The sequence below is a fragment of the Oxyura jamaicensis genome, chromosome 25, assembly GCF_011077185.1.
Source record: "Oxyura jamaicensis isolate SHBP4307 breed ruddy duck chromosome 25, BPBGC_Ojam_1.0, whole genome shotgun sequence".
NCBI lineage: Eukaryota > Metazoa > Chordata > Aves > Anseriformes > Anatidae > Oxyura > Oxyura jamaicensis.
The window spans coordinates 522,109-547,374 of NC_048917.1; the positions used below are offsets into that span (position 1 = coordinate 522,109).

Here is a 25,266-nt window from a genome sequence, read left to right on the forward strand (position 1 = left end):
GGGGGGGGACCGGGACACGGCGGGGTCCCGGGGCTGCAATGTCCGGGGGCTCGGGGCTGCGTTCCCCGGGGGCACCGGGACACCGGGGCTGAAATCCCAGGACGGCGGCATGCGAGGCTGCAGCCCCCGGGACACCGGGGATTCTCCGGAGCTGCAGCCCCCGGGACACCAGGACACCGGGGCTGCCCCCCCCCGGGACATCGGGACACCGGGGCTGTGCCGTTTCTGCATCCCCCGTGATGCCGGGACACTGGGGGCTGCACCAGCCGGGGGTACCCAGCACCGGGGCTGTCCCCCGGTTGTCCCCTCCCGGTGCTTTGCCCCCACCCAGCTGCCATCTCCGTCCTCCCCCCCTCCCCCCTCCCCTTTGTCCCCAGCCCTGGTGGCCCCCCGTGCGTTGGGAAGCCCCAGCTCAGCCCTGCTTCATTTGGCCTCACGGAGGGGACGTGTTGGGGTTGTCCCCAGGGTGGGACAAGGGGGGGGTCCTCCCCCGCCCCCCCCCCCCCCCCCCCCCAAGAATAAAATCCCCCACCGCTGCTACTTTTCAACCCCATTTCTTCATTTATTTCGTGCCGGGTAGTTACGGGGAGGGAGGGCGGGGATGGGGAGGGGGACATGGGGCCATGGGGACACACGACCCCGGTGGCAATCGCAACCTTCTCGGGGCACGGCAGGGCTGTCCCGGGTGTCATCCCTTGAGGTACACCTCGCCGTGGATCTTGTAGGGGAAGTTCCTCCAGCCGAAGATGGGGGCGGGCGAGGGGTTGTTGTTCATGGCGGCTTTCACCTCCCCGGTGGTCAGCTCCCTGTCCCACATGTAGACGTCCGAGATCTCCCCCACGAAGGACTGACGGGCGTCGAAGCCTCCCCCGAGGACGTCCTGCTCCTGCCCCAGCGTGATCGCAGCCTCGGCGCCCACCACGTAGTCCTTCTGCAGCCCCTTGCGGGGCCAGGGCTTCCCGTTGAGCCAGAAGCGCACGATGCTGGTGGGGGACTCCCAGCTGGCGCAGACGTGCTCGCTCGTCGAGAAGCTCTCGGGGACGCGGAAGGTGACGAACTTGCCCCCCACGTAGAAGTGGTACTCGGTGGGCTTGGGCTTGGAGAGGAGGATCTCGTTGTCCTGCTCCTTGGTGGCGTAAGAGAAGAGGCTGTGGGGCCGCGCGAGGTCCGTGTAGGAGCGCAGGCACACGGTGAAGTTCAGCAGCGGCTGCTCCGGCTTCGCCCGCACCAGCACGTAGGAGTCTTTGGTCTCCCGGGGAAACACGAACACTTGGTTTATCAGGTCTGGGAGAGGTGATAAAGAAGTGGCTGCTCCTGGCATGGGGAAGGCATCCGGACAGATCCCCCCAGGGGAAACAGGGTCGTGAAGTGCCAGCAAGGAGGCTACCGCCAGACCCCGGGGTGGCCACCACCACCAAACCCAAGGGTGGCCGCCACCACCAGCCCCAGAGGTGGCCTCCACCACCAGACCTCTGCCATCAGACCTCAGGGTGGCCTCCACCGCCGAGACCAGCCACACGCGGGCTTCTGATGCAGGGCGACAGGGACACACGGCCACAGCTTGTCCCCAGCTGTCCCCTCGGTCCCCTCCCTACCGTCTATCCACAGCTCGTAGGTGGCCACAGCGGTGCCCAGGGAGCCGGTGGCCGTGCAGATGTAGGTGCCCAGGTGGGACTCGTTGAAGGACTTGAAGATGAGGACGTTGCTCTGGCCTTTCTGCAGGGGGTCGCGGCTTCCTTCCTTCTCCCACAGGAACTCCTTGACACTGAGCTGGGTGTCACCCGGGTGGGACACCCTGGGGGTGGCCGAGCTGTGGGGTGGGGGGACATGTGCCGGAGGGCCGGGGTGGGGTGCCTTACCTGGCGTCCCCAGTGACCTCGCAGGAGAGCATCAGCTGGTGGTACATGGTGGGTGCCGGTGGGTAAGGCTGGATCCAGGCGGTCATTTTTTCTGCAGCACCCAGACACAGGGATTGGGGGGAAGGGGGAGGAGACCCCCAGCCCCCTGCCACCCCCACGGGCAGCCCCACGTCCCCCCTGTGTCCCCCCTCTTGTGGTGCCCGGTGTTGCATCCCTGCTGCTCTGTGGTGCTGAGCCCCCCACTGCCGCCACCGCTCCATGCCCCCCTGCACCCCCCAACCCATCCCCTCTCCCCGTGGGACCCGGGGGGGCTCCTGGCGCAGCCCCTCCATCCCTACCTTCCAGGGCAGAGAGGCCGAAGAGCCCTGCAAGGATGAGGAGGCAAAGCTGCAGTGTCCCCATGTCCCCATGCACCATCCGAACCCAGCCACCGGCACCGCTGTGGGTGACGAGGGGGGACCGAGAGCCACCGTGCCGCGTCCCTGGGGGCCGAAACCCTTCCTGGACAGGGAGCGCAGCGCTGTGGTGTGCTGTCTGCCCCCAACCTTTGTCACCAAGTGCCTGGGGACATTGACCACTGTGGCTGCGGGGATGTTTGTTGAATGGCTTTGGGGACTGGTTTACTTCAGGGGCCGTGGCCCCAGCGAGCTGGCAGGGGACAGGGGACGTGGCCCTGGGGGCTTGCACCGAGCCCCGGTGCCCGTCCTGAATCATTCCTGCTGTTCCAGGTGTGTGCCGGCCCTGTGGATCCGTGCCCTGGGTTCAGCCCTTCTGCTACAGCCCCCCGACATGTCCCGCAGCCTTGGGGAGCTGCCCAAAGCCCCCCCTGCCCCCCCTTTAACCCCCCACATCCCCAGGAATTGATTTCTGCTCACACCCCTCCCATCAGCCTCGCACGGAGAAGCTCTCACGTTGCTGCTGGTTTATTTTATTTATTTGTATATACGGGAAAGGGGACGACCTTGGGCGTCACCGGGGCAGCACAGGGGGGGCATTGGGAAAGGAAGGGGCACCCCTGGGTGACTGCCAGGCTGGGGGTGTCCCCAGCTCCCCACGGCATCTGTCCCTGCGGGCAGCACCTTGACATGCAGGCAGCTTGCAGAAGCAGTGATGGGGGACAGCGAGGGGACAGCGGGGGCTGAGGTGGGCTCTCAGCTCCCCAGAGCCTCCCGGAGCCGCGGTTTCACCACCACGTCGCCCTTGGTTTCGTAGCTCAAGCTCCTCCAGGCCAGCAGGGCGGGCGGCAGGCGCAGGGACTGGTAGGCAGCTCGCATCTTGTCCGGGGACAGCCCCGCGTCCCACAGGTGGACGTCGGCCAGCTCGCCCGTGAAGGAGTTATAGACGTCAAAGCCTCCCCCGAAGGCGTCCTGCTCCTGCCCCAGCAGGATCGCGGCCTCGGCGCCCACCGCGTAGCCCCGCTGCAGCCCCTTGCGGGGCCAGGGCTTCCCGTTGAGCCAGAATTCGGCGATGCCGGTGGCCGACTCCCAGCTGGCGCAGACGTGCTCCCAGTCCCCGCGGCCCTCGGGGACGCGGAAGGTGACGAACTTGCCCCCCATGTAGAAGCGGTACTCGGTGGGCTTGGGCTTGAAGAGGAGGATCTCGTTGTCCTGCGCCTTGGTGGCGTAGGAGAAGAGGCTGTGGGGCCGTGCGAGGTCCGTGTAGGAGCGCAGGCACACGGTGAAGTTCAGCAGCGGCTGCTCCGGCTTCGCCCGCAGCACCACGTAGGCATCGCTGGGGTCCGTTCGAAAGACGAACACCTTTCGGTAGAGGTCTGCGGGGGTGACAGAAGAGACGTGGTGGCCTCCGAGCCTACCCCCCTGGGAGATGTCCCCGCTGTGCCTTTGCTGCTCCAGTGTCCTCCAGCCCCACTGGCGGAAAGCAGAGGGCTCCCAGAGCTGCCCGGGGGCTCCGGGTGTGGCTGAGCCACCGCGGTGTCCCCAGGGAGGGGAATCTGGATGGGACCCCCTTGGCTGCCCCCCCCCCCCCATGTTCCCACACCCCAGGGTTCTCCGCTCCCTGCTCTGCACCCCTGTGCCCGCCCTGGTCCCCCCGATGTCCCCCTACCTTCCTGGGCGGTGACACCGCTGAGGCCAGCAAGGACGGCGAGCCACAGCCGCAGCCTGCCCATGGTGCTGGGTGCGGCCGTCGGTGCCGGCACCCACGGGTTTATCGGCTGCCGTGGGTGGGAGGGAAGCGGCGTCCCCCAATCCCAGCAGCCTGGCACGGCCCGGAGGGGGCGATTTCACGCTGTCATGCGGCCGCGAGACCCTGCGTCACCGCCGGCACGGGGCTCCCCTGGAGCCGTGCCCTGGGCGCGTGCCCCGGTGCAGCTTAGGGTCACCGCAGCCCTGCCTAAAACCCCCCAAATTTGAGCCCAAAGGCACCCGTTGTCCCTCGCCTGCAGCTCTTGGCCACGTCCCTGGGCTCTGCTGGCCCCATCCCTGCATCAAGGCCAAAGGGACCGAGCCTGGGACCGGAGCCGTGGGCAGCAGGTGGCAGAAGAAACCGCGGCAAACCCGAGAGGCCGAGGGTCTGCTGCAGCCTTCGTGTCCTCCGAGGGTGTCTGAGCATCCTCCGAGGGGCTGAGCATCCTCCCAGGGTGTCCGTGTGCCCTCCTCTGGGGGGGGGGTGGTTGAGGCTGGGGGGCAGTCTGATCGGGGAGCGGGAGGATTTCACTGCTGTGGGGATGGCCGGAGGGATGCAGGAGCATCCAGACACATCCTCCACCACCCTGGGGCAGCCTGAGACACGGAGCCTGGGGGCTGAAGGCACTGGAGGAACCGGGGTGGCTGCGTGGGGGCAAATTGGGTTGGCAGTGAAGGTGCAGGGCTGGTGGGGGGGGGGGGTCCGGGCTTGGGGAGCGCAGTCAGTGCGTGGATGTGCTGGGGGGCAAAACCACGCTGCACCCGACTACAGCTGCCCAACCCCTTTTTGGGCACGGTGTCCCTTATTTTAACAGGGACACCCCCAGCTCCTCGGGGGTCAGCGTGCTGGGCGCTGGTCCCTGAGGGTGGCCGGGGCCCCCGTGCCCCTCCCTGCTCTCCTCCCCTCGAGCTGCTGCAGCTCCTTGCCAGGCTCTTTGGCACCCCGCGCGCCTCGTGACGGCGGCCGTCCCTAATGGGAAGGGATGAACGCCGGCCAAACGCCTCCAGCGCCAGACATCAATCACCCGGCTTCCTGCTAACAGCCCGGAGAGCGGCTCCAGCATCGTTAACGTCTCCCCTTAATTTGAAGGCACGAGGAGCGGCTGCCGCTCGCTTCCGTCCCGCGGCCCGGCGGGCACGCTGCGTGCCGCCCGGCCGGAGGTGATGGATGTGGCTGCAAAGCCGCCGCTCGCCAGGGCCGGGCATCCTCAGGAAACGCTGCCTCGTCCTGCCCCGTACCCCAGGGCCTCATCCTGGCCACCTCCGCGCCGAGCAGCTTTCGCTGGAAGCTGACGGCAGGGGCAGCAGCGGGGGGTGAGGATGGGTGTGGAGTATGGGTTTTGGGGACCCCCTCCCCACCCCCATTAAACCAGGCCCTGTGTGCAGCTCTGACAGACTCATTTATTGCAGATAATCTCCGCCGGGTGATCACAGACAGGGCGGTTATCTTGGTTTGTCGGGAGAGAGCCAATAATCCCCCGGCGGTGTGCCCGTGGGGATAAAACCCCGCTGCCGCTGCCGTTTCTGCTGGGGCTGACCCCTCCTGGGGGGGCTGGGGGCACCCCAGGGACACGGCTGTTGTGCAAATCGGGGTGTCTGCCCCCAAACGGGGTGGCTGGGGGTGCTGAGAGCTCGGTGGTGACCCCAAAGAAGGAGCGTGATGGAGCTGGTGGCCACGCTGAGGCTCTCTTCGCTCTGCTGGTGGGGACAGGTCAGGAGGGGAGGGTGCTGGGGGGACAATGCCACCCTTGGGTGTTGGAGGACCAACATCACCCATGGGCAGCTGGGGGTAGTGCCGGGGTCCAGCTGCTGCTTTTGGGGTGCCGGGGGTGCTCAGAAGCCGCCGGCAGAGCCCACCTTGCGGCGGCAGAGCCCGGCGGCGAGCAGCACGGGGGGCCCCAGGCAGCAGTGCAGCACCCCCAGCGCCTCGCACAGCCCCAGGGCGTAATCAAACCTCTCGAAGATGTCGCAGGTGCGCTGCAGCAGCTCGGCGTGCAGGAGGAAATCCACGGCCAGCCCCACGCTGTAGGGCAGCCAGAGCACAAAGAAGAGCCAGCTCGCGCCGGCCCCGAGCCCCCAGCCCGCTCCTTGCCCCCTGCGGACCAGCGTGGCCACCAGCAGCGCGGCCGGCAGCAGCAGGAAGATGCAGAGGCATGAAGCCAGGTGCAGCAGGTAGGCGGGCGAGAGGACTTCGACGTTTCGGCGGATGCAGCTCACCTCCGGAGCCGCCACCGTGCCGCTGGCGAGGGCGGCCGGCACGGCCAGCAGCAGTGCCCAGACCCAGATGGATGTGGCCAGGCGCTGGCTGCGGGGGTCCCAGCGGCTCCAGACGCTGCCGCAGCACCCGCTGGCCACCAGCAGCCCCTGAGCAAAGATGCTGCAGTGCCACAGCAGTTGGGTGAGCTTGCAAGCCCCCGCTCCCAGCCGCCAGCCCTGCCCGATGCCCGCCGCCACCGCCGGCAGCACCGCGGCGAAGAGCCCGGTCGCCGCCACCAGCTGTGCCACCAGCGCTCGGTGGCGCGGCCACGCGTGGGGACACTTGGCCAAGGCCACCAGCAGCACGCCGGTGGCCAGGGCGGCAGCGACGCAGGTGCTGGCCAGGAAAGCGGGGGCTGCGCACTGGAAGAAGGGGCAGTAGGTGTTGTGGCAGGGCTCGGAGGCGGTGTAGTCTGTGAGGTAGTCCTCGTTGATGGTGAAATTGCCCAGGAGGTCCAGCAGGTCCACGAAGGTTTCGTTCCGCAGGACTTCGGGGCTCTGAGAAGGAGATCGGGGGGGTGTCAGGTGCCCCGATGGCTGTGGGATGGCACCTGAAATGTCCCCTCTGATGGCCGGGGGGGGTTGTCCTGCCCTGGCGCTGCCACCCAAGTGTATGTGGGGACAGCTGGCACTGGGACATCCACGTGCAGCATTTATCGGGGAGGGACGCCCTGGGCGCAGTGGTCTGCCCAGTGCTGATACCGTGGGGCTGTGGGCTTGGCCCTGGCCAGCCCCTCCTGTGCAAGAAAATCCAAATTTTCTTACAGCCTCCAAGGTCGGTGCGAAGCCGACCGTGCTGTCTGTAAGTGAGCATTTCCCAGCTCCCTGCACCCACCAGGGCTGGGGGAGATGGGCAGGGATCTGTGCTGGGTGCCCCACGGGGGTCTGGGCGCAGCTGGCCAGGGGCACTGGGGGTGCTGGGAGGGGCTTGGGCAGTGCAGGAAAGCTGGAAGTGGGCTCACCTCGAGATGCTACTCTCTGAAATTCAGAGAAAACCGCCCGCTCTGAGCGCCCGGTGGGACAGAAAAGAGGTGGAAGGGGGGGAAGCAGCAGGGCAGGGAGAAGCACTCACCACGGGGATGCAGTTGCCCATGATGTGTCCCCCCGGGACGGCACCCGCTCCTCCAGGCGCTGCGGTGGTGCTGTGTGCGGTGGCTCAGCTCAGCCACCCATGCTCGCCGATGGGCACCGTGCGCCCCGAGAGCCGCCTTGCACGCCGGTGCACGCTCACCTGCGCACGCTCTCCAGCGGGTGCTGTGCACACTGGTGCACGCTCGCTCCTGCTCGGGCTCCGCTCCTCCGGCTCCGCGGGGACGAAGGACTGCGGGGCTGAGATAAGGGCTGCTCCCTCCCCGCCGTGGCAATCACCTCCGCCAGGGCTGAAGGAAACGGGCGGCCACCACTGCCGGTAAAACTGGTGAGCTGCCAGCGTGAGCAATTTCTCGAGCAGGAAATGATCACTTCTTGGCAGAACGACTCAAGTTCGTTAAGGAATTTTGTTTACCGGTGCCCCGGCCGTGCAGGCACTCCTGTTGCTGGGTGTAAAAACCCACCCCAGGCTCGCCAGCCCCGTGTTGGGGTGCAGGATGGGTGCTGTGGGTGCAGGATGCGGGGGATGCCCAGGGGATGCCAGATCCTGCGGGGGACCCTGGGGTCACCCTGTGGCACCAGGGGCTGAGTCACCCACCCCTGTGCCGCTGCTCAGTGGGGTGCCAGTGGGCTCTGGTGGCACTGGGTGGCCCTGGGGACCCCTGTGCTTGGTTTGGGGCTGGGGGTTTGGGGCTGAGGGTTTCTCCAGGGGGTGTGCAATGAGCTGAGACCCCCTCACACCGTGCTCTGGGGTGAGCTGTGTCCCCCCTCCCTGTCCCCTCCTGTCCCCCTTCACCCTGCACCCCAGGGTGGGGGGCACGGCCGTGGCTCACGCGGGCAGACGCAGAGACGAGCAGCCAGGTAAGGTGTGTAATCCAGATATATTTATAGGATTATTTTCCGAGATTAGCACAGGATATTAGAAAGGTTATAAAGTAACATCGACGTTCGTTGTCTCCCTTTTATGTACATACAAGAACACAGCACAACAACACAGCCCGTCCTCTGCCCTGCCCCACGGCCACCCCACGGCGTGCTCAGAGCTCCGCACAAATATGGCTTTCGTGGTCTATTGAGAGTTCAGTGCCCGTGCCCCACGCCCTGGCCCGCTTCGGATGCCCTGCTGGCACGTGGCGGACACAGGGCTGGGGGTCCCCTGTCCGCACAGCCAACGGAGCCCCCATGCTCCAGGAGGGGACACCGGGGCTCGGGGAGGTGGCTTGAGCCCCACCACGCGGTGATGCTGCCCGGCCTCACCGGGTGCCAGCAGCTTGGGACATGAGCCTGGTGTCCTCTCCCCTGTGACCTCACGTCCCCATGCTAGTGCCACAGCACACCCCATCACTCCTTCGTTCCCGTGGTGTAGCCCATCATCAGCCACAGCACGTCCCACACCAGCCACACTAGTCCCACCGGTGACAGCACACCCCACTGGTGACACAGCATACCCCCCAGCACCACGGCACGTCCCACTGGTGACACAGATGTCCCACCGGTGACACCACGCGTACCCCCAGTTACACAGCGCATCCCACTGGTGACACGGCGCGTCCCACTGGTGACACAGCGTGCCCCACTGCCAGCCGTCCCGGGAGCACCTCTCCAGTTGTGACCTGTCACCTCTCGTCCCCGTGGCACAGCCCGTGACGCCGTCACTATCCGGACGCGCAGCAGCCCCCTTGGCACCGTCCCTCACTCCCGAACCGTGCTGAGCCCGACACGGGGCTGTTGTTAAACGCTGCCCCCAGTCACCGGATCCCCCCGGTGACCTCAGCCCACACCCCTCGGGACGTGGTGTGGGCGATCGCCCCAGCACCCGGTGTCACCGTCCAGGTGCAGCCCGCGGCCCCGATGCGGTGAGGGCAGTGTGTAGCCCCCCGCCTCCCCATCGCCCCCCGCACCCCCGACACGGTGCCTCCCCGTTCGAAACCGGTGACCTGGTGCACGTCACCCTGGCACAGGGGCCGCTCTCCTGTCCTGCCCCCGTCCCCACGACGCGGCACCTCCTCGCGATGGCCTAATCCTGACTCCTCTCACCTGCCCGACCCCAAATCCCCACGTCCTTTCTCCTGGGGACCCCTCGACCCCTCTTCCTCCCGGACCCTCGGGGCATCTCCTTCGCAATGATCTGCACCACGGAGACTTAGAGTGAGAGCGAATCGTACGTGGAAACACGTCCTTGTGTTTTTTATTTTAAGGAATTGCGTCTGTTCGATAGTGGATGTTAGAGGTCTTCGGAGAAGCGCCGGGTCAGGCGTCGGTACATGCTGTGTGCGCAGTGAAGGAGTTAACAGCGTCGGCATTCGCAGCGTTACCTCCGGCAGCAACGTTTGCGTCCCTCGATGGGAGCTTGGGGCTCCCACTCGGACCCAAGGCCAACGTCCTCCTCCTCGAAGGAGACGGACGGGGAGGGACCACACGGAGAAAACCGCAGGTTTTCCTCGCCGGGGGTGATGAAGGCTTCGTGCCTCTCTCTTGAGGTGCGTAATGCCCTGCTGATGACGCAGTGAAGCCGGCCGTGCCCGTGCCATGGATGCCAGGAACGCGTCCCTTGCTCCCACCTGAACCCAGCGCCGTGCCTTCCCCACCACCCTTCTCCTCGTGCCCAGCTCACGGGGTCTGGATGGGAGCCACGTTTCCAGCCCCAGGGGCACCTTGCAGCGGAACCAGGCTCTTCCTTCACCTCCGGGATGAGGCTGCCCACCCCACCGAGGGCTTTCGCTCCTTCCCAAAAGGTTCCCCTCCCCCAGACACCCCAAAATGGAAGCCAAAGGGTGGCTCCTGTGAACCCCTCGCATCCAGACCACGCGATGCTGGGGGGCGCAAAGCCTCATCCCAAGGGTGAGAGAAGGGGCCAGGCTCCCCAGGGGGCCCAGCCCTGTGGATGTGGGGTTGGGGGGAGCATGGGGACCCCGGGGATGCGGTGGGGAGGTTGGAGAAAGCTTCTGGTTTCCATCTGACTTGGAAGAGATGTGGTTTCCCCTGGGGTGGAACAGGTTGGAGGTTGTGAGTGCCCACCAAATCTCTTTGGAGACCCCCAGGCCACCGAGACACAAAACCCAGGCATTTCGGCTGCTTTTGGCCGCAGCCCTTGGAGCCAACAAGACCTTTTCCAGCTCAGCACCTGCCCCGGGAAGGGGCTGGGAAGGACAGGGGGGACACAGAAAGCTCCGAGGAGCAGAACCGATGGAGCCCATCTCCTGGCCCAGGAGGAGCCCACGCCTCGCACTGCCTCTGGGCCACTTGCGGCGTGGTGCTGGTGGTCTCCAGCTTGTAGCACGGACCAGGGGGACCCCAGCTCACCTCCGTGGAGCCGCGCTGGCTCTTACCAAAGCCGCTCTCAGGATCTAAACCACCTTCCTGGAAGCTCCCGGGGCCCAGCGAGGAGGTGGTTGGTGACGGCCGCAGGCTATGCCCAGCAGCCTCCTGCACTGAACATCTCAATAGATGGTTTAAATTGACGACTCCGATCTGACAATTTGCAAACTGGGGCTTTTTTTTTTTTCTTTTTCTCTGGATTTGCCCCCCAAAACCCCTGCCCTCCCCCCTCCCGCTGGGGTGGGAACGGGGAGCCGCGGTGCTCAGCGGCTCCCGGCATCTCCGGGGGCTTCGGCGGTTCCCACCCTGGAAGCTCACCCCCCTTCGCACACCTACAGCATGAGGACAGCTCTCCTCCCAAATGGACACTGTTCGACAAGAACCACCAAGGATAAAATCAAGGCAGGGACTTGGGGGTCCACAGCGCTCCCTGTCCCTGTCCTGCAGACCAGGGACGTCGCAGGGGGGGACAACGAGAAGGTCCCAGCTCTTGGTGGGAGGCACGGGGCGAGCGCTGGTGACGCAGAGGCCACCCGGGTGCCCGGAGCTCGTGCTGGAGCCTGGATCTGATTTTATCCTTGGATGTCAAAAAATAAACCCAAAATGGAGAGAAACAAAGGAAAGAGCTACATCGACCCCAGCCCAACATCCCAACCGAGGGCCCAAAGCAAAGAGCAGCCACGAAACCAAAGCAAAGGTCCAAAGGAAGAAGGAAAGTCGCTCACTCACTGGTTGGTCTGTGTTTCGCGCGAGCGCCGGTCGCAGGGATGGAGGTGCAAGCAAGCAAACGGGGCCGGGGCTTTCGCTGTTCGTAGTAATAACGTTTTGTACAAGTTCAACAAGAAGCATCATGTCTCAGGCCGGTCGCTCTCCGCTCTCTGTCCTGCCATCCCTCTGTCCGTCCGTCTGTCTGCCCGTGCCGGGCGCGAGAGAAAATCTGTTGGGTTGAGTGGGGTTTGTGGTCTGGTTTCTGTTTCCATCGGGGTTTGCTGGCTCCATTTCTCACCCTCTTTCTCCGATGCCCCTAAATGAAATACTCCTTCTTGTCGTCGCCGCCGGCTTGGCCGCCCTCCGCGTTGATGATGGCCGTGTCGGCGTCCGGGGCATCATCAGAGCCTTTGGCCTCGTGGGTCAGGTAGGTACCTGGAGGGGGGAGAGGGGACAGCATCACAGCGGGGCCGTGCTGGCTGGGAATCGGAGGCGAGAGAAGTCCTTTGGGTTTGGCCTGAAATGGAAAAGTCACTGGGCTTCCCCCGGGAATAAAGCCTGCCCGGGGACCGAGCCTCACCTGGGCTGCTCAGAGCAGCTCACGCCGCCGTCTCTAGCCAGAGGGTGGAAAAATTGCGCTTCCTTGCGTGGCTCTGCCCCCCCTGCACCCCCCCTGTACCCCCGTCCCCGATCCCCTGAGAGGTTTTCCTGCAAAAGGAGGCTGCAGCTCCGGGAGCCGAGGCGGCTGGGGCAGGGATGGGGGGGCTCTTACTCACACATCACCTCTGCTGGGCTTTGCCGCCGGCTGGATGGGACCGTCTCCCCGTGCCTTACGCATACACCTGCTGGGCGGATGAAAATCCAGGGATGGGGGAGAGGAAACGGATCCGGGAGGAAGAGGAAGGTGGAAGGCTCAAGGGGGAGGGAGGGGGATCAGGCACGGGGCAGTGGCACGGGCACTGCAGGGCTGCGGGTGCCGAGAAGGAGAGATGGAGACGGGGAACGAAGCTGCCTCTGCCCGGCACTGCCCAGCTCCACCAGGGCCAGCACGGAGGTGGGGAGCAGTCCCCAAATCCTCGGGGGGCTCCGTCGGCTGTGCTGGGTGTCTCCGGACGCGGGGCAGGGCTGCGGGACAGGCGTAGCCTCCCTTGGCCCCGGGCACCCCGCCGAGGTGGGAGCGCGCCCCGTACCTTTGTGCCTGATCAGGTAGTGTCCCAGAACGATGAGGAGGCTGAGCAGGAGGAAGACGATGACGGCCACCACTCCGCCGATGACCGCGTGGTACGTGCTGGAGGTCGACGGCACCGGGCTGGCGTCTGCCCAGGCAGCAGAGAGGGAGAAAGCAGAGAGAGAGGAGGGGATGCTGCGGTCCCCGCCGTGCGGCAGAGGCTGCGGCTCACCCCGCGCATCGCCCGGGGCTGCAGGAGGGCAGGGCCGCATCCAGCTCGACCCAGGTGCTGTGGAGGTAAAGAGCAGGCAGGAGCAGAGCCAGGGGGGAAGCAGCGAGGGGAAAGCAGTGGCCACGGGTGTCGGGGAGCCCTGCAGGGGTGTGAGCACTGCCGTGGGCAAACCTCGCCCCGCGTGCGCCCCAGTCCTGCGCCAACTGCTCCGCTGTCACCGTCCCCCGACGGCTGGGAGGGGACTGAGCCACGGAGCTCAGAGGTGATGCTCGTAAGGGACAGGGTGGAAAAAACAACAGGGGAAGACGGAGGAAAGGGTGGGGGGCTCACACGGAAGGCCTGCAGCTCACAACTGGCCACGCCAGACAGACAAACGGACTGGGGTTTGAAGGGGGAAGCGGCGCTCGGCGGATGGGGATGTAAGAGGGATGCTCCGGGGTGCTTTGCCCTGCTGGAACGGGATGGGAGGAGGTGCTACGACGGGACCGGAGCCTGGCTGGGCACCTGGGATGTGGCACGGGTGTCTCTGGCCCAGGGCTGGGCCACCGTCCTCCTGCGGAGCGTCTCCGGCCGGGTCGGGGAGCAGCGGGTCCGTAAAGAGAGAGAAATGGAGCTTACGGTACCTTGGACGGGAGCTGGAGTGAAGGATGAGGCGGTGGCCATGGAAGCATGAGAGATGGGCTGGGAAGGGCCCGGCGGAGGGGCTGGAGTGGAGTGAACGTGTGGGGTGGGGAGCTGGGGAACATCTGGGGAGGACGACAAGAACACAGGGACACCAATCAACCCCCGGGAGGGACATGGCCCGCGGGGGGGACCTCGGCTCCCCCCGCCGCGGTGGGAGCCCATCTTTCTCTGCGGGTTCCTTCCACCACCCCATTCTTCTCCTGCCACCGTCCTCTGGGTCACAGTGGGGACACCTTCCCGTGTCCTACCTGCCAGCACCCCCGGTCACCCTGTGAGGGACCCCGCGGGACCCTCGTGCCCGGGGTCACCCAGCGTGAGGGGCCACCTCCGCTCTCCCACGCGCGTCCTCGGGGACTTGGGCTGCGTGGGGCGGCTGCTCCGGTGACGGTGCCCGAGACCCGCGTGGCTCTGGGGGAAAAAGAGGGGGGAATTTGGAAAGGGGGGAACCGAGTCCAGAGGTGGAGCTGGGTGTGGTGACACTGAGCGGGCTGGGGACATCGGTGGCATCGTGGGTGGGTGCTGAGTGCCCTGGGGTGGGTTCAGGAGCCAGCTCCTTGTGCTGACACCGTACCCAGGGGTGATGGGGCCACAAGGTGACCAAGCAGGGCCTGCCGAGGACAGACTGCACGCTGTGGGACACTTGGGAGCTCCCCACGGGTGGGCAGAGGGTCTCAGGGATGCTGACCCCAGGGGTGATCGCTGCCGTGTGCTTCTGTCACCCACAGCCATTTCGGAGGGGAAGGGGTTGAGGGTGCCGAGAACAAGAAAGGAGGGAAAGGGAAAGGGGATAAAGGGATGGGGAAAGGGAAAAGGCTGGAGCATGAAGGATGCTGAAAGATGGGAAGTCCAAGGCTGGTGGGGAGCAGGGAGATGACAAGAGGAGGACATAGAAAAGGAGGAAAACCCCCAAACCAGAGCCAAAAGCAGAGGACGAGGCTCTCACCAAGACGAGGGGCTGGGTGCTGAGCACGGCCAGGGGGAACGCATGGCCCACGGGGCACGGTGACAGCGAGCAGGGCGGCAGAGCACGGCCAGGGCAGGGGGGAGCAGCGAGGGGACAGCAGAGGTGAAGGGACAGCAGTGGCAAGGGAACGGGGGCTGCCCCTTCTGCGAGGACAGGCTCTGGGGACACGGGATGCGAGGCAAGCTTGCAGCTCGGGGTAAGCCATGGGGTTGGTGTCCAAAATCTTGGGACGGGGCCACCAGGGCGCCCCGTGGCTCAGAGGGGTCGGCGTTGGCTGGAAACCCGCTTGGGCTCCCGGTGTTTTGCCATCCCAGAGGCACCAGATGGGTCCTGGAGACCCCGGTGCTCCCAGCACCGCACCTCCCCGCCTCAGGGGTTGGGGACGGAGCTCAGCCACGTCCCTCCCTCAACCCCTCCCAGCCTGCTCCGTGCCCCCCCGCATCTGGCTCTCTGACCCCCGCCCCGGCCCCATCCAGCAGCTCCGTGCGGTGCAGGGAAGGGCACGGCAGGGGCTGGATGTGGCCCCAGCAGCTGGGGATGTCCCCAAGCACCTGCGGGCATGCGCCAACCCCACGGCACGGAGCCGCTCTCCCACCGCTCCCGGCACCCACGCACGGCTCCATGGTGCCAAGGCGGGGGGTGCCGGGGGCTGCCCGTGCTCCCCCCCCCCCCCAAAACCCCTTACCGCTGACGTCCAGGTTGTATTTGGCCACGACGCTGCCCATGGAGCTGGTGGCCGTGCAGACGTAGGTGCCGCTGTCGCTCTTGTTGAGGAAGGGGAAGATGAGGATGCTGTCGGAGCTGAGCTGCAGCGGCGCGTCGCTGCCCTCCTTCTCCCACAGGAACTCCTGGGGGCTGCGGGGTGGGAGGGGGTCAGGCACCTCCGTGGCCCCCACGGCATCCCGGGGGGGGGGGGGATTGGGGAATGCCCGTGGTGGTGGGGGGATTCGCTGGCGTCCTCCGTGGGGTGCGTGGCATCGCAGGCGTGAGTCTGCCCTGCCCGCCCCCCCCCCCTCCAAACCCCAGGGAGGGTTTTGGGGTGCACGACAGGGGGAAGATGGGTGGGAAGGAGCAGCGAGGGGGGGTCCTTACACGGGGTTGCCCTGCCCATCGCACTGCAGCTGGAGCTTCTCGCCTTCCCGCGGGTACAGGGGGTGCGGCTCGATCTTCGCCGTCGGTTTGTCTGGAAGAGGAGCAGGGGGTGAGCGCCCTGCCCTGCGCCCCCAGCTCTGGGGGCCACCCTTCTGTGGCCCTGTCCCCCTGCCAGCCCCGCGTGCCACCTACAGTGGACCTGCAGCTTCTGCGTGGTCGACCTCTCCGAGTTCTGCAGGGACTCGTGGTCCACCGTGCAGGTCACCTCGGCGTCGTTGTCCTCCTTGGTGACGCGGAACTCCACCCGACTGCTGACGGTGAAGGTCTTCCCGTTGGGGTCCTCCACCACCTCCGTGCCCTCAGCTGTGGGGACAGGGGACCATTGGAGGTGACGGTCCCAGCGCCCCTGCAGAGGGACGGGGCTGACGCGTGTGTTGAGCAAGGGACGCCCTGTCCCCATCCCATCCCTGGGAGCAGCGTGGGGTGCTGGTGTGGTCCAGCGCTGGGCACATCCACAGCCCCTGATGCCCCATCTGTCCCCGAGGTGCCCCACCTGTCCCCGAGGTGCCCCACCTGTCCCCCCCAGCCCTCAGCACCCACCCTTCAGCTCCTTGTTGCCCTTCTTCCACCGCAGCTGCGCGGCGGGCTTGCTGCCAGAGGAGCGGCAGGTCAGCCGGGCTATCTTCTCCTCATCAATGGGCTGCTCGTGGCCGAAGATTTGGGGTTTCTGGGGGATTCCTGGGGGAGGAGGGGAGAAAGACAACAACCTCTTAGCTCTGTGCATGCTGCTGGCCAGAGATGGATGCGTGGGGAGAGACGCATCAATGGACAAGGATGGGTTAATGGGTTGGGACATGGGATGGCAGAGATGACCGGTCACCCATTTGGTGTCCCGCACATGGGGCAGAGGCAGCGGGGAGGCCGGGAACGAGCAGCGGGTACCAGCACGTACCCAGCACGGTGACGAGAGCCTTGGCGGTCCGCACAGGCATGGTGAAGATGGAGCAGGTGTACTCGCCCTCGTCCGACAGCACCACGTCGCTGATGCTGATGGTCAGCTCGTTCGGCGTGGACCTCTCCAGCTGGATCCTGTTGTCTCGCAGGGCTGGGGGACAAGGGAGAGCGGGGCGAGTGGCAGAGGCGCAGGGCCACCAGGCTCCTTCCCCGGCTCCTGTTTTAACCCAGCGGCACCACCTCCCTCCGCCCGACGTCCCCGTCCCGTCCCCGGGTCCCCGCACGCACCTCGTTTCTCCCCAAAGTAGAGGGTCTGCTGGGCAGGGTTGGACCACTGCAGCGAGGAGTCGTCGGGGTCCTCCACCTGGCACTTGAGCACCACCGTGCCGCCGGCCACCACTGTCTCATCCGATGTCGTGGGCTGGCTCTCTGGGCGCAGAAGGGAGAGGTCAGCGGGGGATCCCCCTGGCATCGCCTCTCCCCCGGGGCGCGCGAGCATCGCTGAGCAACTGAGGGAAGGTGGGGGGGCACGGCGCTGTCCCCAAAGCCCCGGGACACGCGGGGCTCCAGCACTCGGCTGACACCACGCACAGTCCCTGGGGGTGCCGGACGATGCTGCTGAACGGAGCCGGGGTGCCCTGGGAGGCTGCAGGAGAGCCTGGCACGGGCACCGGCTGGAGCTGCCTCCATACCCCACGCAATGGGATGCCCTGCTGCCTCTCCAGCCCTGCCTCCAGCACAAGCTGCTCTTTGAAGCAGGTCACCGTGTCCCTTGCTAGGGGTCCTGCTGCTCCCCAGTCCTTCCCCATCCCTTCCACCTCCTCCCAGGCTGCGTTTCCCTAGCGCAGACGTCGCTGCAGAGCAGCCCAAGGGCAGAGAGGAGCAGCGGGAGGATCAGATAACCCCCGGCTGCCCCAAGGACGGCTATTTTGGGAGAGACGACGTGCCGGCGAGCCGAGCTGCCCCGCGGAGGAGGGGGACGCTGGGGACGCTGGCTCGCCCAGCCTGGAGGTCGCATGCAACAAGCAGCCGAACCCTGCTGCGGTTTGTACTGGATGCAGCTTCACAAAGCCGCCTCCTCCATCGCAGCACTCAAATTTTGGCAGGGACTCGGGCTCAGGACCCAAGCTCAGGGGCCCTGGGCACCCGCAGCACAGTCCTGATTTCGTTTCCCTGCACGATGCCTGCTGTCGGGGAGAAGCTCCAGTTAGCAGAAGCAGTCCGTTTTGGGCTGAATTTCTCCATTTTCTGCCCAGAGTAATGAAGGAAAATATTTTCTCTTGCTGACATTGCAAATTCCCCAAAGCTATCGCAGGGAGCAGGAAGGAGCAGAGAGATCAGGGCTGGGAATGAGGTCTCCAGGCTTCCCAGGCTCGTGTTGAATTCCAGGAAACTCCAGGCCAGAAAGCGTGTGAAACCCCACTCGTACCAGCCTGGGGCTCGCAAGAACGAAAATCTCCCAGAGATGCATCAAATTTGGATTCAAAACGTCCCCAGGGTTCAGGGTTCCTTCTCCAGCCCCAGGAAATCGCCGTCACCGACACCTGTACTTCATGCTCGCTGTTCAAACTCCGCTCCTCTCCACTTGCTCGGCTTTAACAGCCAGCTGAAGAGCCTCTGCTTCCCATCTCCTTCCTCACAGATATTTATAGGCGCTGACCGAGTCTTCCCCATCCTTGCCACGCGCTGGCCTGGGCTCCTGAGCTGTTAACCGTGACGGATGCTCTGCCCTGGTGCACCTCCAGCCTGCTCGAGCATGGTCCCCGTGCCCGTGCCGTGGTCCCCGTGCCGTGGTCCCCACGTGTGCAGGTGGCTCTCCGGAGGGTCTGTGGGGCCTGATCCTGGGGATGGTGCCCGGTGAGTGGTGCCTGTGCCCCTGCCGTGGCGCACACTGGGTGCACGAAGACGGCTGGGGACTGAGAGCTGGGGACTGGGAGGATGTCTGTCGGCTTGTTTTAATTCGGTTAACGATGCTCTTGTGCTTCTACGACCGTAATTAGGGGATTAGGCTGCTCCAAGCCACTGTTGTCCAAACTCAGAGCGCTACCACTCCGCTGTGATTGAGGACAGGGCATAAAACCCACACAGGAGAGGACAGACCCACAATCTCTTAATTAACACAATTACCATTGCCTGCCACAGCGCTGGCCTCATTAAGGTATTAACGCGGGGAGATGCTCAGCAGAGGATGGGGACACTGGGTGCCTGCGGTGCCTCCAGTATGCGACGGCACTGGGGTCCCGGAGCCCCCCTGGCATTTCGGCAGGATCCCCCTGCCCAGCTCCAGCATCCATGGGTGGAGAGACCCCCCCCGGGTCCTACCCCCAACCTTGGGACCCCCATCCTGAGCACGGAAACCACCCCGGAGATCTCCCCCTGCTTTGGCTCCGTGCCCCGGTGGCATCAGGGATCTGTGCCGCAGAGCCCCGATGTCCCCAACCCCACGGAGAGGCCCCGGTGCCGCAGAGCCGCACTGCCACGACCCAGATCCCCGCTCGCCTCCGTGCCCGACAGCTTGGCGGAGCAGATGGGCACGGCTGGGCTGCCTTGATTTAATTAAAACCCGCCGCGGCTGGAACCTGCCGGCCCTTGGCAGCACAGGGACACCACCACCACGGGACGGGGGTGCCACCGCGGGGAGCTTTGTCCCATCCTGCGATGGCACAGGGAGGGTACAAAGCAAGGTCCCTGAGCCGCCTTAATCTGGTGTCCCTAGACATGAGCAAGGAGAGTTGGGGACCCTTGGAGGACACGAGGACTGAGGCTGCCACACCAGGGAGGGGACACCGAGCACCGGGAGGACGCCTGGTGCACTGACTGCTCCAGCACTGCACGGAGAGCATCCTCTGCACCGACAGCAGGAAGCATTGGGTCCGTGTTGGCACCCGGGTCCAACCAGCCCCCGCGAGCATGGGGACAGCGAGGACAGGTGCCGGATGCTCCGGGAAGCATCCGTGCTCGCCCTGCCAGCACCCGCTGCCAGCACGGAGCCACTGCCACCTGACAGCCCCGGCTGGTGCCAGCCCCTCGCCCTGGCACAGAGCATCCCTTGGCCGTGCCGCCGTGGGCACCCTGAGCTCGGTGTGCTGTTTGGGGCTCCAAACTTGCTCTGTGGGGCTGGGGCAATGCACGGCCCCGTACGGTGCTGTCGCAGGCAGCCCAGGCCCCCCGTGTCCCGCCTGGCCCTGGCACGAAGCAGCGCTCCTGGTGCTCTGGGCTCCTCTCCAGCATCTCCAGGAGGGGGAAGCAGATCCTCAGCTCCACAGCGCTGCGTTTCCACTGCTGCTCGAGCCCCTCGCCGGCGTCCCAGGCCCCTGCCCAACACCCTGGCATCTCCCAACAGCATGAGGTGTGTGAGCAAGCAGCGAGGGCTGCAAGCACCCAGAGCACCCGGGGCTGCCCCCCTGGGACCCTCCTGGAGGAGGCGGCCAGGCCCACGGGAAGTGGGACAAAAACGATGCACGGGCACCCCACAAAGCACCATGGACACCTGGTTTTGGCTGGGAGCTGCTGCCTGCGCTCATTCCAGATCCTGGCCGGCACAGGGAAATTAGAGAGGCGCCATGCTCCAGAAAAATCAATACTTCGTTAATTAAACTTGGGCACTTCTGCAGGGGGCTGCAATCGGATTTATGAGGGGAAAAACGCTATTCATGGCTCTCCTGGCTCCCCACGCCAGGGCCTGCCCGTATGCTCCCCAAAACCTTGGTGTCCTCCTCCCGATGCTCCCTCCTGGGGAAGGTCGGCAGCACTGGCTGCAGCCCCTGGATGCTCCCACACGCATGGAAATGCAGAAATCTCTGCGGCACCACCTCTCCAGGGGTTCTCTCAACAAAACATACATCCCCTGCCTGCCAGAAGCCAATTTCATCCCAGCATCCCTGGGCAGGCAGCGAGCGACGCCTGTGAACAGCACCACAGCCTCCGCGGGTCGCCTGTGGATGGTACCCACACCAATCTCCGTGGGGCAGAGCACAAGCCCCGGTCTGCAGAAGCAGCTTTGTTCACCCAAAAGCAGGCACCGGCCATGCTTGCCCAGCAGCAGCAGGGCTGCGCGAGCCCCTGCAGCATCAGAAGGAGGCGGTTTGCCTTCGTTGATGCTTTCGAGGCAGGTTGCCTCCTCTCCAAGGAGCGCCTTTCGGTCCCGCAGCCTGTGGAAGGAGAAGCTCCATCCCAAACCGCACGGCTGGCACCACCGGAGCCGCTCGAGGGCTTTGAGCCCGGTGGGTTTTCAGCACGGCTCCGACATCTGCTGCGCGGGCTGAGCCGGGCGGCGCGCGAATCCACAGTCTGGGCTGCCCAGAGCCCGGCTTCCAGGCTCCTCCATGCAAGCAGCTGCCTCGCTCCAGATTTTGTTATAGGAGGGGGAAACCTGCTCCGGTTTCCATGCACCTGCTCGGTGCCGCGCTCCTCTTCCTCGCACGCCTGCGGAGGATGGGGGGTTTCTGTGCCCCATCAATGCACCCCAGTCCCTCCACGGTGCTCTCCTGCTGGCAACGATGCTCCGGCAGCACCGGGTCCCCTCCTACCTGGTGCCATTCGGACGCTTCTCACGGCTGTGGGAGCTCTGGCAGCTGGGTGCTTTGGGAAGTTTCCCAGGTTCTGCCTCACGGCTACGGGGAGAAATCCATCCCGCAGCCCGGGTTGCGTCCTCTGGTGCCAAAGCCTCCCTCTGCCAGCTCCCAGCCCCACGCCTCCAGCCGAGCCTTCCCCCAAGGGGTTTAATCTCCAGGTGACATAACAGGAACGCTCGCTGGGAGCAGAAGGAAACACGGCCCTGAGGAGCCTGCTCCCAACCCCGAGCAGGACCTAAAACAAGCCGTGTCCCAACGCCGCGTCTCGCCTGATTTCTCTGACCGTGGGCACGCACCGGAGCGGTTTCCAGGAAGGGGCAAAGCAAGGGCAGAGCTCAGCTCCGTGTCACAGCCTGCTCCGAACCCTGGGACTTCGGTGGACTTCTCCCAGTGCCTTCGCCCACGGCACCCCGGGGATCATCCCCAGCATCCCGCAGCTCCGAGGGCACTGAGGTCCCAGGCCCTGCTGTGGGACACCAGGGGGGACAAGGGGAGAGCTGTCAGCCCCGCCTGCCACCTGACACGGGTTGAGCAGCTGAAACAAGGCCAGCAATTAGCACCAAATCCAGGAGCAGCAGCTGAAGGGAACGGTCCCGAAGCTCTCGGCTGATGGGGTGGATGCTCCTCACCTCCTCCTGGCTCAGAGCCCCTGCACCGTGCCTCGAGGGAGCATCCCCTGCTCGGGGGGGTTGGGGGGGAGAGAGGGCTTCTCCACACCCCACACCCATCGCCCCAGGGCCGGGTGAGCCTCTGCAGAGCACCAGGGACGGCTCCAGCTGCTGTGGGGGCCGGGGAAGCCCTCCGATGGCAGCGGCAGCTCCCGCCTGCAGCGCTGGCAGCCACACAAAGACGGGTGCCGCTGGCGCCTCTGCTCAACCGTGCTCGTGCCGTGCCGGCAGCTCACAGAGTGGCAGCGATGGGGGGATCCTGACGCAGGGTATGGCGGCTGCTTCTCCTGTCGAGGCCACCTGCGGGCCCGTGGCCACCCCACGGGGCCAGGGCTGTTCCCCTGGGTCATGGACCAAAACCTGCCCAGGGTCCCCAAAAGGTGCCCCTGGTGTGGATGTGGTCACGCGGCTGCCACGAGTCGCAGCAGCTCCTCGGAGTCCCCAAAAGGAGAAAGAGCCACAAGGGAACCAGGAAGGTTGGGAACCCGGGAAGCCAGCCCTCCTCCTCCTCGTCCAGAGAGAGAGACCAGCTGGCCCCATCCCCTTGTGTCCTGGGGGGAGCACGGGATGGGTGGGGAGGACCTCCAGCCCCCTCTGCACCACACCAGGCTGCCCAGAGCCTCGTCCATCCTGGCCTCCAACACTTCCAGGGCTGGGGCATCCTCCTCCTGCCTCAAAGGACCCCCCCTTTCAGCCACCCCCTGGCATCTCCCAGCCTTGGACCTCCCAAAATCTCGCCTCACCTCCGGCACCGGACCGTGTCCGAGGGCTCTCGGCCCCTTGGACGGGGAGCAGCTGATCGCTACTTTTCTGAGCATGTTTTTTAGCTCCTACCCTAAGGCCAATCTCCACCATGAGTGTTGCCAAGGAAACGAGCTCTTTGCTTTGACAGTTCTGTTTTAAGGATCTCCTGCCTGCCCAGCGAGGTGTCTTCGAAATGGTTGCTTCAGATGCCCCGGCGGATTGCTTGTTGCTTTGCAGGCATCCAAACATGTGCCCGGCTCTGCCCGGGCTGGCAGGAGAAATTACTGCTGCCGACTGTCCGAGGATTAAACACACAAGTTGTGCACGAGGGCATTTGTTACCTGGGAATAAGGAATAACTCTCTGTTCTGGGGAACCCTGGAGGCTCCACTCCCTGCCCAGGGGCCGGCGTGCCTGCTGGTGGGTGCTGCACATTGATGCCGCGTCCGGACTTCCCAGAAAAAGGAGGGAAAAGTCATTTCAGAAGAAAAAAATTAGGGTTCAACCCCACTGTCCTTCACATGGCTGCAGATGCTGCGATGGATGCTCCGCTGTGGCCGGCTGCAGCAGGGAGCCCCCAGACCCCAAGGGATGCCCCGGGGTAACAAAGCTCCGAGCTTCAGCTGCGTGCCACCAGCTCCCCTCTGCCATCGCCCAGATTCTGCCTTTTGGAGGCGAAGCCCCCAGCGTCACGGGGAGACAAAAGAGAAAGCCCAAGGTGATGGAACACGGAGAGGCAGAGCACCCCTGGGGAGCCCTGAGATGCTGACCTGCAAGGGCAGAGGCAAGGCAACAGCATCGCACAGATGCCACGGAGCACATCCTGCCTCTGGAAAACAGCTCCCCAGGGCGCCCGGGGCAGCAGCAGCCTGTCGATTCCTCTCTTCTGGCCCGACCAGTGTTCTGCTTGCTGCTGAAGATCAGCGAAGGCTTCCCAGGGCACGCAGCAGCCACAGGTCAGGACTCCATCGATAGCAACAGGGCAGGACGGCACCTCGGGAGCCTCGAGCGACGGCAGCTGGCTGGAAAAACTGATGCTGCGCACCGGGCTCGCCTGTGAACAGGCTGAGCTGGAAATAAAGAGGTCGTGGAACCGTATCGGGGATGGAGCTGCGCACCCAGGCACCACGCAGGGATTCAGGTGCCGAGGTTGCTGTCCCGGCTCGGCGCGGGATGCCCGGGGGGGCTCAGCAGCCGTGGTGGCTGCTGCCGGTCCCGCGGCCTCGCCGCATTACAGCGGAGGCCAAGCGTGGCGCTGCGCAGGTGACTGGAATGGTTAAACATCTTCCTGCCCAGCCCTCGGCGCCCGTCTCCGCTTCTCCGCCTTCCTCCGCTGTTATTTATGCTCGCGGAGCCTCGCCTGGGGAAGGGCTCCTGGCACTGAGGATGCTCAAACCCGACCAAAACCAGCCCCTTCTGTGCCTGGCTCCTCCGCCCTTCCACCAGAGCACGGCGAGAGGCTGGGACAGCACCGGGAGCTCGTCCCCAGCAGGATGGAGCCCCAGCTCCATCCATGTGTGTCAGCGGCTCGGCTGCCGCGCCGTTTTGTGCCCGCACGCCTGGCTGGGAGCGGAGCGGAGAGAACTGGACCAGATGGTTCAAGCTGAGCTGCCCCAATAATCCGGGCAGGATCGGGTACCTCTGCCTGCGTGGGTGTCACCGCGCTGGCATCCCCACCAAAGGCCCACCGAGGCACCGAGGGCACGATTCAATCTGTGCCCTGCCTGGGCTGCGAGAGGAGCCCCAGGATGGGGCTGGGCACAGGGGAACCACGGCACCCGCCCTTACGGGGGGCACGGCACTTCCCCAGAGGTGTCTGCGTGAGCAGATCGGGTTCTACAACAGCAAACACCAGGAGAAAAAGCCCGGTGGCACGCAAACGGAGCCCACCAAGCGCCAAGGGCACCGCCATGCCCCCTTGGGCACGCGCTCGGGTCCTGCGGCCCCTCCTCGCTCAGGCTGCCGTTCCCCTGGCGAGTCCCCGAATGGCACCTTGGCTCGGGGTAAAACTAGGTTAAAACCGACCTAGTGAAAACAAACAAAAATGTTAGCTTTCCTGCAGATTCCTCCATCTGGCGGCGTGCCGGGCCGTGCCAGCTCCGGGGCGAGCACCCAGATGTAGCCGCCCCCGGTCCCTCCGGCAGCTCCGACAGCCCTGGAGAGGCACAAAAGCGGAGCAGGGGGAGGCAGCGGCTCGCAGGCAGGGGACCCCACACGGGGGATCCTGGACACGCCAGTGCTTCTCTTCATCCCCTTCCAAAGGGGTGCCTGGCTTTGGGATGGAGGCACGCCTTGCTTGGGCAGCAGCACCCTGGGGCTGTCGGGATGCTTCTCCAAGCCTACGTGAATGCCCCCCCCCGGCTCCGTGCCAAACACGAGGAATCGTTGGGATTGGTTCCCACCCGCGCCAGCACGTCCCCTCGCTGTCTGGGTATGCCCAGGGCAGCTCTGCGGGACTTATCCCAGGCATTGTCTTCAAATCCAACCCGGGTTGAGCCTGCCGCACCGTGCCAGGGTGCTGAGCAGCGGCTTTTCCGCCCCAGCTCCCCTCGGATGCTCCATTTTGGGCGGTTTCACTGATCCCTGGCCACGGTGCCAAAGCCGCTCGCCTTCCCCCAACAGGCAGCTGATGGGAGCCCCCACAAAGGGGGCTGCAGGGGTACGGAGGGGTCGCACTCGCCCCCCTCGTGCTGTGCTGGGGCCGTCACCGCTTGCTCTGCCCCAGTTCCGAGGCCTGGTGCTGGGAGCAGACGGGGAGCCCTGGTGGCACTGTGCACGGGTTGGGTACAGGCACAGCCCCACGCAGCAAAAAG

General features: G+C 65.4%; 5 protein-coding genes and 1 long non-coding RNA gene across 14 annotated transcripts in view; all 6 read right to left on the bottom strand.

Moving 5' to 3' along the window:
- Positions 1-593: 593 nt before the first annotated feature.
- On the bottom strand, positions 594-2,422 carry LOC118178137 (serum amyloid P-component-like). Its single transcript, XM_035346424.1, has 4 exons — positions 2,200-2,422; positions 1,860-1,961; positions 1,596-1,765; positions 594-1,284 (listed from the first exon to the last, which is right to left on the bottom strand). The coding sequence occupies exons 1-4, from the start codon at positions 2,274-2,276 to the stop codon at positions 689-691; spliced, it is 945 nt and encodes a 314-aa protein (XP_035202315.1). The 5' UTR covers positions 2,277-2,422; the 3' UTR covers positions 594-688.
- A 366-nt stretch (positions 2,423-2,788) lies between these two features.
- LOC118178141 (serum amyloid P-component-like) lies at positions 2,789-4,002 on the bottom strand. 2 transcript variants are annotated; one of them, XM_035346430.1, is made up of 3 exons: positions 3,924-4,002; positions 2,972-3,630; positions 2,789-2,894 (listed from the first exon to the last, which is right to left on the bottom strand). In XM_035346430.1, exons 1-2 carry the CDS (start codon positions 3,985-3,987, stop codon positions 3,011-3,013), a joined length of 684 nt encoding a protein of 227 aa, XP_035202321.1. In that variant the 5' UTR covers positions 3,988-4,002; the 3' UTR covers positions 2,789-2,894; positions 2,972-3,010. The 2 variants fall into 2 exon arrangements, with proteins under 2 accessions (XP_035202321.1, XP_035202322.1); XM_035346431.1 differs by having other exon boundaries at positions 2,792-2,897; positions 2,975-3,630.
- A 1,382-nt stretch (positions 4,003-5,384) lies between these two features.
- On the bottom strand, positions 5,385-7,598 carry ACKR1 (atypical chemokine receptor 1 (Duffy blood group)). Its single transcript, XM_035346427.1, has 2 exons — positions 7,332-7,598; positions 5,385-6,757 (listed from the first exon to the last, which is right to left on the bottom strand). Exons 1-2 carry the CDS (start codon positions 7,350-7,352, stop codon positions 5,837-5,839), a joined length of 942 nt encoding a protein of 313 aa, XP_035202318.1. The 5' UTR covers positions 7,353-7,598; the 3' UTR covers positions 5,385-5,836.
- Positions 7,599-9,497: 1,899 nt separating this feature from the next.
- LOC118178138 lies at positions 9,498-10,570 on the bottom strand. Of its 2 annotated transcripts, none has more exons than XM_035346425.1 (2): positions 9,618-10,570; positions 9,498-9,582 (listed from the first exon to the last, which is right to left on the bottom strand). In XM_035346425.1, exons 1-2 carry the CDS (start codon positions 10,543-10,545, stop codon positions 9,542-9,544), a joined length of 969 nt encoding a protein of 322 aa, XP_035202316.1. In that variant the 5' UTR covers positions 10,546-10,570; the 3' UTR covers positions 9,498-9,541. The 2 variants fall into 2 exon arrangements, with proteins under 2 accessions (XP_035202316.1, XP_035202317.1); XM_035346426.1 differs by having other exon boundaries at positions 9,498-9,579; positions 9,615-10,570.
- A 271-nt stretch (positions 10,571-10,841) lies between these two features.
- Positions 10,842-16,955, bottom strand: CADM3 (cell adhesion molecule 3). Of its 7 annotated transcripts, XM_035346417.1 has the most exons (11): positions 16,757-16,955; positions 16,467-16,619; positions 16,115-16,252; positions 15,707-15,877; positions 15,515-15,605; positions 15,108-15,277; positions 13,398-13,520; positions 12,565-12,690; positions 12,151-12,219; positions 11,673-11,809; positions 10,842-11,603 (listed from the first exon to the last, which is right to left on the bottom strand). In XM_035346417.1, exons 1-10 carry the CDS (start codon positions 16,938-16,940, stop codon positions 11,691-11,693), a joined length of 1,344 nt encoding a protein of 447 aa, XP_035202308.1. In that variant the 5' UTR covers positions 16,941-16,955; the 3' UTR covers positions 10,842-11,603; positions 11,673-11,690. The 7 variants fall into 7 exon arrangements, with proteins under 7 accessions (XP_035202308.1, XP_035202309.1, XP_035202307.1 ...); XM_035346418.1 differs by having other exon boundaries at positions 10,842-11,809; positions 12,151-12,216; XM_035346416.1 differs by having other exon boundaries at positions 10,842-11,809.
- Positions 16,956-21,751: 4,796 nt separating this feature from the next.
- LOC118178144 overlaps positions 21,752-25,266 on the bottom strand; it is a 21,103-nt gene continuing 17,588 nt past the window's right edge. The window contains exon 3 of the long non-coding RNA XR_004756093.1: positions 21,752-21,913. This is a non-coding gene — a long non-coding RNA (uncharacterized LOC118178144). The remainder of the gene's footprint in view (positions 21,914-25,266) is intronic.

Excerpts from the sequence above, each read along its gene's own strand:
- LOC118178137 (XM_035346424.1), bottom strand. The coding sequence starts at position 2,276 with ATGGTGCATGGGGACATGGGGACACTGCAGCTTTGCCTCCTCATCCTT. Across the intron at positions 1,962-2,199 it reads TTCGGCCTCTCTGCCCTGGA|GGGTGCTGCAGAAAAAATGA; the intron begins AGGTAGGGATGG and ends ATCCCTGTGTCT. Across the intron at positions 1,766-1,859 it reads GAGGTCACTGGGGACGCCAG|TGTCAAGGAGTTCCTGTGGG; the intron begins GTAAGGCACCCC and ends CACCCAGCTCAG.
- LOC118178141 (XM_035346430.1), bottom strand. The coding sequence starts at position 3,987 with ATGGGCAGGCTGCGGCTGTGGCTCGCCGTCCTTGCTGGCCTCAGCGGT. Across the intron at positions 3,631-3,923 it reads CGGTGTCACCGCCCAGGAAG|ACCTCTACCGAAAGGTGTTC; the intron begins GTAGGGGGACAT and ends TCACCCCCGCAG.
- ACKR1 (XM_035346427.1), bottom strand. The coding sequence starts at position 7,352 with ATGGGCAACTGCATCCCCGTG. Across the intron at positions 6,758-7,331 it reads TGGGCAACTGCATCCCCGTG|AGCCCCGAAGTCCTGCGGAA; the intron begins GTGAGTGCTTCT and ends TCTCCTTCTCAG.
- LOC118178138 (XM_035346425.1), bottom strand. The coding sequence starts at position 10,545 with ATGGGCTCCATCGGTTCTGCTCCTCGGAGCTTTCTGTGTCCCCCCTGT. Across the intron at positions 9,583-9,617 it reads AACTCCTTCACTGCGCACAC|AGACCTCTAACATCCACTAT; the intron begins AGCATGTACCGA and ends GCGCTTCTCCGA.
- CADM3 (XM_035346417.1), bottom strand. The coding sequence starts at position 16,940 with ATGCCAGGGGGATCCCCCGCTGACCTCTCCCTTCTGCGCCCAGAGAGC. Across the intron at positions 12,691-13,397 it reads CACTCCAGCTCCCGTCCAAG|ACGCCAGCCCGGTGCCGTCG; the intron begins GTACCGTAAGCT and ends CTGCCTGGGCAG. Across the intron at positions 12,220-12,564 it reads CTACCTGATCAGGCACAAAG|CAGGTGTATGCGTAAGGCAC; the intron begins GTACGGGGCGCG and ends TCATCCGCCCAG.